The sequence below is a fragment of the Protopterus annectens genome, chromosome 5.part0 (genome assembly GCF_019279795.1).
Source record: "Protopterus annectens isolate FY-2018-M chromosome 5.part0, PAN1.0, whole genome shotgun sequence".
NCBI classification, from domain to species: domain Eukaryota; kingdom Metazoa; phylum Chordata; order Ceratodontiformes; family Protopteridae; genus Protopterus; species Protopterus annectens.
Window position 1 is genome coordinate 1,474,272,671 of NC_056735.1, and position 14,480 is coordinate 1,474,287,150.

The window sequence follows — 14,480 nt, forward strand, 5'->3', positions numbered from 1 at the left end:
TTAGCTCCTTTAGGTCCCTGTGTAATGACCTCTGGGTCTGCAGCAGGATTTCTGCACAGGTATTTGTGAGAATCCGGTACTCTAATACCCGTCAGGTTTACTGGAGCAGGTAGGAGGGCATCAGGGGCTAAGATGGGTTCATGGAAAACAGCATCCACCACTTCTAAGATGGGGGGTGGCCAGGAGTCTGTGCTGGGGCAGGTCTAAAAACTCTCTTAGTCTTTTCTTAGACTGAGGGAAGTCCTGAGATTCCCAGTGGAAATGTTCCCTGAGGGTGTGAAGGGTTTCCCCAAAGGAAAGGTCTTCTGGTGGGGAGGCAGTAGGAATGAATTCCTCTCCATATGAATCTTCATAAGCAGTAAGAGGCTGTTGTTCCTCTTCAAAATCTGAACAATCAGATTCCTCAGTATCCTGCTCTGTCATTATTTCATGAGAAGGGTGTCTTTTCCTTTTAGAAGTTGTGGCCTGACTACCCCTGATAAGGGAAATAAGATCCTCCGCCATCTTAAGCATTTGGACTTGGGGTGGTGGAGCAGGAGTGAGATGGTCACTAGAGATAGATTTTCTAGCAGTGGCCTGGCTTCTAGGCCTATGAGTATCCATTGGTTTGAGAACAGCGGTAGTCCGATGTGAGGATGTAGTTTTTTGTCTAGAATCAGTAGTGTCAAAGGCCTCCTCAGAAGCCGGTACCTGCGTTGCGGCTCCGGACCCAACCGAGGCAGAGATAACCAAAGGCTCGGAAGACTAAGAATATTTCTGCGGCATACCGGACTCCAAGGGTCTTGGTAGAGGCTGCGTAGATATCGTATCGGGCATCAGGGGCTGCAAAAGCGCCTCACTGAATTCCAGAGAACTGATGACCTGCTTACCGGTAGCATTGTCGGAAGGCTTAGCCTTGTGTGGTCTGTCTCTGTCTTTATCTCTACATTTTGTCGGAATGTCTACAGATTGCTGGCTGACAGATGCCATTTCAGAATGCGAAGACAGAAGACAAAAATACCTGCCTACAATAAGAGCTCTACGACAAATGTTCCTCGCATTAAAGAGGGCACAGAACCATCAACGGTGGATGTTGTGATCTGGGCCTAAACAAGTGGCGCAGTATGAATGGAAGTCTCTGTGTGAGATCTGTTTTACACAGGTGAGACAAATGTTACTTTTTCGGACATTGGTTAGTGCAAGAAAAAATGATCCCCAATGGGGTACTAAGCTTTAGACGTTTTCAGCTGTAATTCGAGCTTTGGTAGCAACCGACCAGCACACTTACGAACTGCTTCTGCTATGGGCTCCAAGGCAAGAAAGACTGATGTAATGGCGTCGACTGCCTTGCTTTATAGCGCTGACGACCTGACGTCAGTCAACAAGCGACAGCAGCTGTCGCAGAAAAACATTGACTCTGGTATTCGGGTCGGCCAAAGGCTACCACAGCAGGGATAACAAACAGGTGATGACTCCAACAGTGAAACACAAAGAATATCTAGGTGGAGTTGGAAGAATAGCAGAGCATCAAAACAGCATGTGTGAGGACTACAGAACAGATACGCAGCTGAGAGGCATGGAAATAAAGTACCAAAGGAAAGCTGGTGGTGGAATGCAGAAGTCCTGGAAATTACAAAAAGAAAGGAGGAGTGCAGGAAAAAATGGGAGATAGAAAAGATGGGCCCAGGCTATGAAGGAATACTGGCTGGCTAACAAAGAGGTTAACAGAGAGGAATTGCAAAAGCAAGGAACAGGGCATCAGAGGCACTCTACCAACTTCCGGAAAGTGACTCTCAGTGGATGGTAAAATATCAGGTTGGAAGGCAAAGAATGAAAGATAAAGAAGACAGGCACCTTTCATAAGGGATTCCAGTAAAAATCTGCTCACCAGTCCACAGGACATCAAAGGCAGATGGAAGGAGTACTTCCATCAGCCAATCTGGTGGTCCCCTGCCATAAACAAACTGTACAACAGAAGGAAGAAACTGAGAGTAAAATCCCATGAGTGGAGGAGCTCCCTGGTCAGCCTCACTAAGAAGTTGAGATCCCTTATAAGATCCTCCAAAGCAAGCTACGAAAACAAAATTGCCACTAATTCTAAGGACAACCACAAGGAATTCTATAGCTATGTCAAGAATCTTGATGGCAACACCCAGATCTGATCTGCTTTGAGTTACAGCACAAAGACATGAAAATTACAGAACCAACTGATATTGCCAACATCCTGGCAGATAGGTTCAGTACTAACTTTACCCCCCCACCCCCACCCCCTAAAGGGCCCATATCTATACAGGAAGAATGCAGAGTCCCTATAATCACAACGCAGGTAAAAGCTGCACTCTCTAAAGCCAAAAACACAGCACCCATGGGACCGGACAACATTCCAGGCTGCGTTTTACACAATCTTCAGAACGAACTGGCTCCCCACTTAAGCACCATGTTCAATAATAGCCTCGCATCAGGCTTTGTGGCCACTGAATGGTGCACAGCAACAGTTATCCCACTCCACAAAGGGGGAGCCACCACTGATCCCGGGAACTATCGACCTATTAGCCAGATGAGCCTGGTCTGCAAGGCCATGGAACATATCATCATGGAACTCATAAACAAAGACATTGGTAACCTCCAAACTCTGGATCCCACCCAGTTTGGGTTTGTGAAAGGCAGATCATGCCTCCTGAACCTGATTGACTTCTTTGAGGCAGTCACCAAAGCCGTAGATGAGGGTAAGGTGGTTCATACAGCCTATCTTGACCTCACTAAGGCTTTCAACACCATCCTCCATTCTGGAATTATAGCTAAACTTACTAAACTAGGTATAAATCCCTACGTCACAAGATGACAGAACCCACACTGTAAAAGTTGCAGACTCCAAATCTGACCTCAAAGCAGTGTCAAGAGGAGTACCACAAGGTTCTGTCCTGGGACCTCTCCTGTTTGCTATCTACTTCTCTGAAGTACAGGCTAACACAGAAGGCCTCTGGCTAATGAAGTTCTCAGATGATTGCAAACTAGGAGCCACAGTCAAGTCCCCAAATGATGTGGACATCCTACAGAATGGCCTTGCTGAGACAGATGCCTGGTGTCAGAGCCATGGTCTCAAGCTCAATGCCAAAAAGTGCAGTGTCATCCCCTTTGGTAAAAACACTGTACCCATGAACTACTACATAGGCAGCAATCTACTTAACACCGAATATGTGATAAGAGATCTTGGGACCGAGGTGGACAGTAGTCTCTCCTTTGATAGCCACATCCCCACAGTAGTCAGGAAGTCCTTCTACATGGCACACCTCATCATAAAAGGGTTCTCATCCAGGAAAAAAAGAGGTCATTGTTCCCCTCTACTCAACACTCATTAGACCCATTATAGAGTACAACGCCCCTTTTGGAATGTACCTCACAAGACATCTGCAGCAGCTGGAAAGGCCACAGAAGTACCTCACAAAGAGGATTACTGGCCTCAAACAAATGCCCTACACTGACCACCTCAAAAAACTCCAGCTTTACTCCATAGCATATCGCCTACTCTGAGGTGATCTCTGTCTAACATATAAAGCTATGTCAAACCCGAGCTGTTGGACATGCTACACCTAAAGAAATCCCAATCCCTCCGAGCTACACGCTCTAGGGACCTAAACCTTGTCACCACAATAAACAGGACATGCTGGCGGGATAGATTCCTGTCCCAGAGACTTCCCATACTCTGGAACAGGCTACCCATTTATGGCAAGCAAAGTTCTTCATTAGCACTCTTCAAGAAAAATCTTGATGAGTGGATGGGAAATAGGAAATACACCCTGGGGATCACTTCTGTCTCTTTGCTCGACAGTGGCACAGGAAAATAACTTTCTTGGGTGGCGTAAGCTGGGGAACCTTGTTGGCTAGGCTTATGTAGGCCCTTGGGCCGATAGCCTAGTACCTACCTATGAACCTATAAGAAGACCCCACAGAAGAGTGGCATTGCATAGGGAGAGATGACAAGTGACACGACAACTTGACCCCATGTAAAAAATGGGATTGTTATGATGATCTACCACAAACTCAAGCAGATGAGGCTTCAGTTTAACTCTCATCCAAAGGACAACACACTCAGAAGTGCATGCCAGTAACTGATCTACCTAGTGTGGGAATACAACCCACAGCCTTCAGCACCAAATGTGAGCATGCTGTTAGTTGTACCACTAACACTTCTTTTTTTAAATCTAAAACTTGACAAATGAAGCATTTTGTGCAGGGTATAAACTGTTGCAAAAGTTTGCTACAATTACAGCAAGCAGTTTGCTTCAGTTTAAAACAGAAAAGAATTTTTAAACTAAAATCTGATTGTCACTGTGCTCCTTACAGGCAGAGCATAAAATGAGCTGGGGGGGGGGGTTTGCATGGATTGGGGTACTGTCTTGCACAAAATATCCCGCAGGTTTTGCACAAGTCCTTTTTTTGGCTCTTTACTTGAAAAGCTGAGGGGGTTGGGAGCTAGGTTGTAGGACCAAGATAGTGCTCTGGCTCAGCCAACTATCCTTCTGCTCTTCCTCTGTATGCCACATAGCACAACATCAGAACTAAAGATACCAGAACATTTGTATGCAATAATATGCAGAAACTTTAATGGCGCACTTTGCAAACATGCACTCGGTGCTGAAGGAAAATATACATATTACAGTTCTGTGCAGGTTTGTTGTGGTAGACTGAATAATGAACTGCATATGGAAGCAAAATGAGCGTGCCTCGTATATAGTTTGTAAAGTACTGAAAAATGTACTATTGAACCAATGTTAAAGAAGAGATAAGTGATGAAGTAAGAATAATTTCCAAGTTTGTTAATGTTTATCAGCACCACTTATTTTTTTTGTTTTAGTCTCCCTGCTTCCCCATGATCAACTAACCTCCCTGACCACCCACTGGTTCTTTGTTCCTAACTTTAATTTAACTTGTACTGACTGCAAAAGACTGCTTGGAAATCAGGGTTACTCCCATATGTAGAGCCACAGCAAAAGTGGATCAGGGCAAATTCAGGCAGCTGCCCCCTAGCAGAAGTCATTAGGCAGCAAAACTGGCACTGAAGAAGTGCCAATGAATCCCTATAAGTACTGTATGTTATCAATTAAGCAACCACAGATGAGATCACACCTGCTAAATTCTACACTGCTAATTCAGTGGATTGTGTCGTTGCTGTAAGGGTGCACAGTCTCTGGTCAGCACTGTACAGACGTAACAGTTATTGGCTAATCAGCTGCAATTGCTGCTTCCACATCTGAGATAAGTTGCTGTTTCTGTGTGTTAAGGTGGAATAGTTGCAAAGACCTAGTACAGGTCTTTTAAGTATTTGCTTAATATAGTGCAGCAAATAGTTATAATGTGTTTACCTAATGCCTCTTTGCCTTTGTGTAGTATACGGTACAGTGCTTGCTTTATCGAAGACTTTCTTTCGTCTTCAACTTGGCTGAAAAGACTTGTGGGCAGCAGTCAATTGAAGCCATTGCCCAGGACATAAACTGACTAGCTACAACTCTACTACTTCTGCATAAAGGTCATCAAAATACATTTCAGATCTTTCCAGTAAACAGTATTTTATCAAGACTGCATTGTGGTACACCAATATGCCACAATGTATTTTCATAATAACTTGTATATATCAGGTTTGCACAAAATATTCTGAATCGCCTACTTTTGGCAGCACTATGTATCCATTGTCAATGTGACACTGTACACATCTGGAATATGTGCCACACGTCCTGGCAACATCTATTACTACAAAAACTAAAGGACAGTGTAGTTGCACCATATTGCTAGTGGCTGCAGTAATCCTGTTAACATTCATGGGTGGCACTGTACAAATGTGGCAATGTAATTTCTTACTTACATACACTATACACTACATATTATAAAAGTGTGCAGCCGGCTTTCTCATTTATTTTCTGATTTACATTTTACCTTATTAAGGTTGTGGGGGGTCCAGGACCCTCTCTTTGCAAACAATGGGTGTAAAACAGAGAAAGGTCAACTGTCTGCTGAATAGTGCATGTGCACATACACACGCATGCACATGTAGACACACAAACTCAAACTAAACAACTGACACTTTAAGAAGACTACCAGTTCACCTACAAGCATGGCTTCAGAGGGTCGATGAAACTGGAGACCTCCCACAAAAAAATGCACACAAAACTAGAATGTGAGACAGAATGCAGAATCAGCCAGAATGCACCCCAGTCAGAATCCAAGCTTGAGAACTAAAAGCCAGGAGGAAGCGATGATTACTGCAGCACTGTTTTCTCAAAACAGTTTGTGGTAGTGACCTCTTATTACCTGTAGGGGTGCTGCAGCACTGCAATGTCTTCCTACCATTACCACATAAAAGAATTATATGGATTATTGCATCACTTAATTTGAAAGCCCTCAGGTACTGTTTCCCATTGTTCCCCTGTATTGGTCAGAGAATATGCAATATTGAGGGGTTAATTACTGCACTTCAGTTGCACAGCAGTACTACACTTCAACAATAAACGTCAAATGCTATTAAACGCCATGTTACTTGCTATGGAGCAATCTGCAGTGTTGCAAAATGCACACACCCGTCCAATGCTGTCAAGTCACATCTGACTCCTACAGTGACCCTAACAACAGCTGCTGCCACCAGTCATAATATGCAAGTAGGCAACATAAATAAATTGCTAGGCCCTTTTTCTGCATCAAATGTTATTATTCATTTATTTATTTATTTACTGGGAAATTCCAACTGGATACAGGTCCTTTTTCAGCGGAGGCCCATGGAGAAAAGCACCACAGAACAATAAATGAGCAACAGAGTACATGAAGAACAACTGAATACACATACAATCACAAATAATACCTACTGCACTTAACATTAGCTATACATACAATATGAAATACAGTAATGAACAGATATACCAATATCTAGCTAGAGGCTAAGAATAAAGGTAGGATGTATATACAGATACCACTAAGCTTAAATGGATACTGTTCTAAACTCATATACCTAAATCATATATACAAACATTGTACTAAACTCAAACAGATATAACGCAGATGCTCCACATGAAGGTGGAACAAGCTAGAAGGGCTAATGGGATGGAAGGGGAAGACAGAGGAGTAAGACAGGAGACTGAGTGAGTAGTATACGTGGTAGTGACAGGAAGCTAGGTGTAAACCAGTTGGATATGTATTTGGAGTTGAGATGAAGTGAGGTAGTTAAGCATGTTATAACAGGTCTGAGAGATTGAGTGAGGAGGGAAGGGGAGGGTAAAGGGTGAGCCAAAGCCTGCAGAGGAAGGAATGCAATGATCAGATGGTGTAAGACAGGATGGCTAAGGGACAGGAGAGGATAGGGAGGTAAAAAGGTTACTAGTTGGGATTGGTGCATGGGCATAACCAGAGACTTTTTAAGTGAGTTTCTAGTGCAGTCTTAAAGTGATTGCAAGAAGGTAATGTGGTTATAGAGGGGGAGATTGTTCCATAATCTGGATATGATGCAGGAGAATAGTGCATCTCCTGCTGAATACTTGGGTTTGGTCACTAGAAGTAGATCTTTGCTGCTGGAGCAGAGAGGTCTAGTAGAGCAGTAGGGCTGGAGAAGGTTTTGAAGGGATGGGACTTTAAGAGGATGGTTTACTAACTTGTGGGCAATGGAGAGTTGATTCAGGTGAAGAAGTTGAGGGAGTTCAAGCCAGTCAAGTTCTCTAAGTGAGATACAGTGGTGGCTGTGATAAGATGCACCAGTGGTAAACTTTTCAATTTTATTGTAGCAAACCTCAAGCTTGTTTAGGTCTGTTTGTCTAAGGTAGGTAAGTATAGGAGAGGTGTAGAGTAAAGTGGAGATAGGTGGGAATTGGCAGCAGAAATTCTGGCTGTCTTGGTGAGGAATTGTTTGTTTCTGAGCAATGCACCTAGTTTTTTGTGAACCTTTTTTATGGTAAGAGAAATGTGAGTGTCAAATCTGAGATCTCAACACCAAGTAGTTTGGTGTGTTCTGTTGGGGAGATGACGGTAGTGTCTTTGGCTAGAATATTAAAGTGGGGGATAACTGGGTTACATTTAGTGGGTTGGAAGATGAGGAGTTTAGTCTTGCTCAGGTTGAGTAACAACTGGACATTAGATAGGCAGCTTTCTACAGATGAAAAGGCTTCCTGTGTGATCTTGTGAAGTTCAGGTATAGTTGGGGCTGAGCAGATGAGGGTGAAGTCATCTGCATACTGTATAAGAGAGGCATACTTGGTGGCTGTGAACAGATCATTGGTAAACAATGAAAATAGTAGGGGACCAGGGATGGAGCCTTGGGGAAACACCGAATGTTACAGGAAGCTGAGGAGATAGGTCATTATGTCAGACAACTGATTGTTGGTGGCCAGTAGCTGACTGGGAAAAGGACAGGTTAGTGAGAACAGAGATTAGTAGTTTGTGTGAGACCATGTCAAAAGCCTTAGATAGATTCAGATATATATCAGAGGAGAACAGGCCATTATTTTTATGATGAAGGATAGCGTTAGTGAAAGAACACAAGGCGGTAGTAGTGCTGTGGTATGCCTTGAAGCCATGCTGGGTGCTGGAGAGGTGGTTATTAGCTAAGAGGTAGTCTAAAACTTGAGAATGGATGCATTTCTGAAGTATCTTGGAAAGTGGAGAAAGAATGGCTATGGGGCAGTAATTGGAAAGTTCAGTGGAGGAGTGAATTACTGCGCTGCAGTTGCACAACAGCACTGCATTTCAAATGTACGCACAATTTAGAGTCATCAATTCACTTGCAGCATTTCTTTGGGATTTTGGAGGAACTGAGGATGCCAGAGAAGACCATACAAAAGAAAGGGAGGAAAGCTGTACAATATTTAAAAATGTAGCAAAAATAACTGAAACTACTGCTGCGTCACTCATGTAGATGAATGAAGCCTTTACTCTGACCCATACAGCTTCTACTCAGCAAATCAAGTGATGGAGTTTCTGGACTGGGAGGGTTTTGTAGTGAGGGAATGGTGCTGACCCACCCATCCCAGTGGGGGAGAAAAGGCAGACTAGTCCACTACAGCAGCATCATCAAACATATGCTGATGCTAACTTTACCACCCCCAAAAGGACCAATTACAATACAAGTAGATTGCCAGGCACCCAGTATTACTGCTGCATAGGTTAAAACAGCACTGCCCAAGGCCAAGAATACAGTTTCTATGGGAGCTGACAATATCCCTGGCTGTATTCTACATGAACTACAGAGTGAACTGGCACCTCACCTGTGTGCCCTGTTCAATCACAGCCTCACCTCAGGCTTTGTCCATACAGAATGGCACACTGCTACAGTTATCCCTCTCCACAAAGGAGGAGCGACTACAGACACTGGGAATTATCACCCAATTAGCCTGACGACTCTGATATGCAAAGCTATGGAACGCATCATCATGGACCTAATAAACAAGGATATAGGGAATCTACAAACTCTGGATCCTACACAGTTTGGTTTTGTGAAGGGTAGATCATGCCTGCTCAACTTGGTCGACTTCTTTGAGTCAATCACCAGAGCTGTGGATGAAGGCAAGGTGGTTCATATGCCCTACCTTGATCTGGACAAGGCCTTTGATACCATTTCCCACTCAGGAATCATAGAAAAACTCACTAAGCTAGGCATCAACCCCTATATCACTAGGTGGGTTGCAAACTGGCTCACAGATAGAACTCACATTGTGAAAGAAGCTGACTCCAAGTCAAACTGCCGACCAGTCACGAGTGGAGTCCCACAGGGTTCATTCCTGGGTCCTCTCCTGTTTGGTATCTACTTCTCTGAAGTCCATGCCAACACAAAGGCACTCTGGCTGACAAAGTTTGCAGGCGATTGCAAGTTGGGAGCTATTATTAACTCTCCAAGTGATGTTAACATCCTACAGAAAGGCCTCAATGACACCAACGACTGGTGTCAGAACCATGGCCTTAAGCTCAATACCAAAAAATGTGTCGTCATCCCCCTTGGAAAAAACCCGGTTCCCTTGAATTACCACATTGATGGTAGTCCACTGAACAGAGAACACATTACAAGAGATCTGGGAACACAGGTTGACAGCAACATGTCTTTTGACCACCACATTGCCACTGTGGTCAGAAAGTCCTTTTATGTGGCACATCTCATTACTACGGGTTTTGCATCCAGGAAGAAAGAGGTTGTCTCTCTCTACTCTTCCCTCATTAGGGCATTCATCTAGCACAATGCCCCACTTGGCATGTGGCCGCAAAAATACCTCACAAAGAGGATCCTAGGCCTTAAACATTTGTCCTATATGGACAGACTCAAAAAACTCCAACTATTCTCTGTCTTGTATCGCCTACTTAGAGGCGATGTCTGCTTGACTTACAAAGCCATGTCTGACCCAGCTCTATTAGAAATGCTACATCTAAAGAAATCCCAATCCCTCTACACCACAAGCTCCACAGACGTCAACCTCATTACCACAATCAACAGAACATGCTGGAGGGACAGGTTCATAACCCAGAGACGCCCATGCTATGGAATAGACTTCCCATACATGTCAAGCAGAGCCTCACTGGCCCTCTTCAACAGGGATCTTGATGAGTGGATGGGAAATAGAAAATTGGCCCCGGGGATCACTCCAGTGGCTCTACTCGACAGAGGCACTGGGAAATAAGGTTGGGTGGCACGATGGCAGGGTAGTGCTATGGGCTAGGCTTGTAAAGGCTCCAGGGCCATTAGTCACTTAGTACACACCTACGAAAAGGTCAGTACAAAGGGAAGGACATGAGCATCTTTTAAGCAACACAGTCACATGCTGTATGTGGACAATGGTGTACTTGCAAAAGCATAAATGTGACTGATGGTCATACTATGAGATCGTTTGGACTGTGCTGTTGAGGGAAGAACCAGAGATACCAGCTGTAGCAAACATTTCTTATGTCTGGGTGACAGCCTCATGATGCCGAGAATAGAGGTCCAGATGGTTAGCAGGCACATGAAATAAAACCCTAACAAAAAATGAGATTTATCAAAATAGCAATTTAGAAAACTATTTACAAGTCCTATCTAAGCAGGATATTAAGTACAGAACTTTAAATCAATGAAGGAATGAAAATAGTTCTTTCAGCGAAATATTCCTTCATCAATCTATTGATCACAACAGGTACACAACCCATACTCCAACACACAGTAACACTATTTCGCATCAGTCCCACAAAGGGCTTTGCCCTTGTGATCAAACCACAACATCCATGTGTAAATCCAGCATTGCCCACACCCAGTCGTAGGTTACTGCATAATTTTTCATCTGTCAGTTGATCTTTATATGTGCAATTTAGGTCTGTCTACTAACTTTAGTCAAACAGAATGTTCTAAGGTTTTACATTCCATTACTTAAGAACGTTCTTATTTGTCTAGATGTAATTTTGGTATTGCTGTTATTTTATTTACCTGTACAATTATTGTCTTATGGCTCTGGGTATGGCTGAAGAGGGTTTGTGAACCAGCCCAAACTTAAATAAATAAATACATAAATAAATGAAGGTTGGCAGCTCTGCTGAATCTACATGGTAGCCTACCTGTACCAGTGTGCGCAGAGATTCCACATAGGACTGCTCGGTATCCAGAAGTGTCAGCATGACATGCTTCCGCATATCCTGTAAGAGAAGAAGAGTGCAACAGTGAGGACAAATAACAATTCTGTTTACATAATTAGGTAAACATGGAGGACAAAATCTAGAATGCATATCACTACTATCTAATACAAAGCCTATGTTCCTAGCAGTCACACTTTGCCTTCAAACAACTCAGGTATGTTCTTGAGGAGAAATATGGGTCTATCTTCAACAGCTTCATAAATGCAAGGCACAGGTTCAGTTGTCAGTCATGAGTCACAGCAAATGGCACAACACATACAATTATTCACAATCATTAGGTTAAGGTAAATAGCACCATGTTGATATAGTTTGTTTTCTTTTATATAAATGAATGTTACCTATGTCTAAAGTGATAATTTGATAACGGTATAATATAAAAAAGTTAAATAGTACCATAGGAACCACCCATCTTGGGGATCAGGGATCTGCTCATTACCTAGGAGGTACCCCAGACTGATGTACTACACACCTGCGTAACACAGCTCAGATGCAAAATGCTTGCAGTTCACACCTCCTAAATAACAGCTCTAGCCTGAAGTCTGCACTGAGAGATGAACAAAGGGAAAATGGCAAATGTACCCAAAAGTGGTGTAGGTCATCACTCATTGCAAGGAAAACAGACAGTCATGCAAGTCTTCTGCTGAAATTGTAACTAATGAAAATACATGAATCATAAAGGTAGGCATTCATAGACTAGAACACCTATCCACATAGTTCTTGCTTAGAGTATTGCACTTAAACTCGTCTTTAATTTTATGTGCAGTATGCACTTTAACTGCTTTTACAAACTGCTCAAACAATTCTGCTTGTAGAATGCTCCAATGATACTTCTAGGTTGGTTTGTGTATAAACAAACCCACATTAAGGCTGGCACAGTTTCTGACACAGCAGTAATATAACGTAGAAGGTGATGACTTGGTCTCTGATCATAACCATCTTATTATGAGTTCGAGACATGAATGCCAAGAGCACACAATACTGGGTTATGATCGGTGAGACATGATCATAACTCTTTGTTGTGCATGGAGTCTTACCTATTCCATGTACTATTATCAGTTACAAAACAAACAAACAAAAAAAAAAACGTGATGTGTTTTACTGGCCTTGAAAGCCAGTAAAGTACTTAGTGAGTGCTGTCACATAGACAGCAAGTAAGGAAAATTACAGTTGGGTCTTGCGTAACAGTAGCACGTACCAAGTTTATCTTTTTTTCCAATTTTAGAGCATAATTACAGCACTCCATGCACTACAAATGCCTTTAGTACACTTGAAGCTTAACCAACTCTTCCACAAAGCATATGTGCAGCATCTACAACTGTCTCATTACTATCAAACTGGAAAGGAAGCCATCATCTGCCCATTTTCCAGTTAGTAAAATGGAGAGAGTCACCCAGATGAATAGAAGAGTCTGGAATAGATAAAACAGAACCATTTATTCATTGCCCAATACCCATTTCATCCTATTCAACACCAGGGAGCAGAAGCTTATCTCAGCACTCAGCAGGTGTAAGGCAGAGAAATAATCCTGTCCACAGCAGGACACACAAGCCCACGCATGCAGATACACATGCACATGCAATTTGCAAGACTGCCAAGCTGCCTACCTGCATATCACTGGAATGTTGAAGGAAGTCATAGGACTCACTGAATACTCTTGAGGACGGGGAGGACATGCAGGTTTCACATATTATATACTAAATTCTACCTAGTTCAGGAATCTATAATACACAACACAGTATGTTAATATCTTACAGAACACAAAAAATAGGGAGGGCATACAAATCTGCAACTACATAATCCACTCTGGCTGTTGCTAACAAAGTGATGTACACTGCTAAACATCACATGCAATACTTTGCCATAATGTTAACATGGAGCTAAAACTGTTTTTGAATGCTGTACAAACATGTTATTGTCAACAATAAAGTCTGCTACATAATATGCCTATGCATTATTATTTATTTTTAAATGCATAGTCAGATGACAAATTTCAGCTAGTAAAACTATGTATTTTCCTGGCATTTAAAAGTGCTAACACACGGCAGAAAGACCAGGAGATTTTTTATGCATCTAATACATAATTTTATTGATAAAAATAATTACTTTGATTAAACACCAGCAGTGACAGTCTGAGCAATTATAATGATAATATATCATAATATCTGCAGTATCAATTTTGCTATGTTTATCACTGGTTATGTGTACTGAGGCAAAGACGTCAGAAAAAGTTGTCAAATCAGAGATGAAGAAGCCAAAAAGAAAGTAACAGTGTGCTCAGTCTAGCATACAAATGCCTAGGTGACAGAATTCATGCCAAGCAGCGGAACCCCTACACAAACAAGGAGCAAATACATCATGTTTTTATTTTGAAACCCGTTTGAATCAGCATGACTGCCATCTTGTCTCCATGGAAACCTGCTAAACCACGGTATACTCATGAATGACAAAACTGCAAACCAAAAAAAAACACACTCAAAACAACACACAAAATCTGTTGTATTTCTTCAACAATGGGAATGCAAGGTTAGAAAAATAGAAAAATATCACTTCTTTTATCTAGGTAAAGACACTATAGTGCCTGAAAGACTTGGTGAGTAAGACAGGCCATGTCAAAAAGAATGTGCATCCTACAGAACACAATCCAGGATTGACGGGACATTTCCTCAATTAGGAAAATGCCATCAAACTTGATACTACACAACTAGATAACAAGGAAAAAGGTATGGCTGAGGATGTTGAGATGATACGCATTCTTGTACTATGCTATTTATAAACATCTACTTTGGCTACTCACTATTAACTATTTTTTTCTGGAAAAAAAATCTCTTCAGGTAGCTTTCTCATTGTATGAGATCTGCATACTCAAACATTCTTCTTTT

General features: G+C 42.4%; 1 protein-coding gene across 2 annotated transcripts in view; it reads right to left on the reverse strand.

Annotated features, from left to right (window-relative positions):
• The window catches only part of ARHGEF17 (Rho guanine nucleotide exchange factor 17), a 2,179,236-nt gene that overhangs the window by 1,241,483 nt on the left and 923,273 nt on the right, over nt 1-14,480 (reverse strand). For both annotated transcript variants that reach the window (XM_044071304.1, XM_044071302.1), the window contains exon 2: nt 11,524-11,601. In XM_044071304.1, the coding sequence (XP_043927239.1) occupies nt 11,524-11,601 (78 nt within the window). The remainder of the gene's footprint in view (nt 1-11,523; nt 11,602-14,480) is intronic.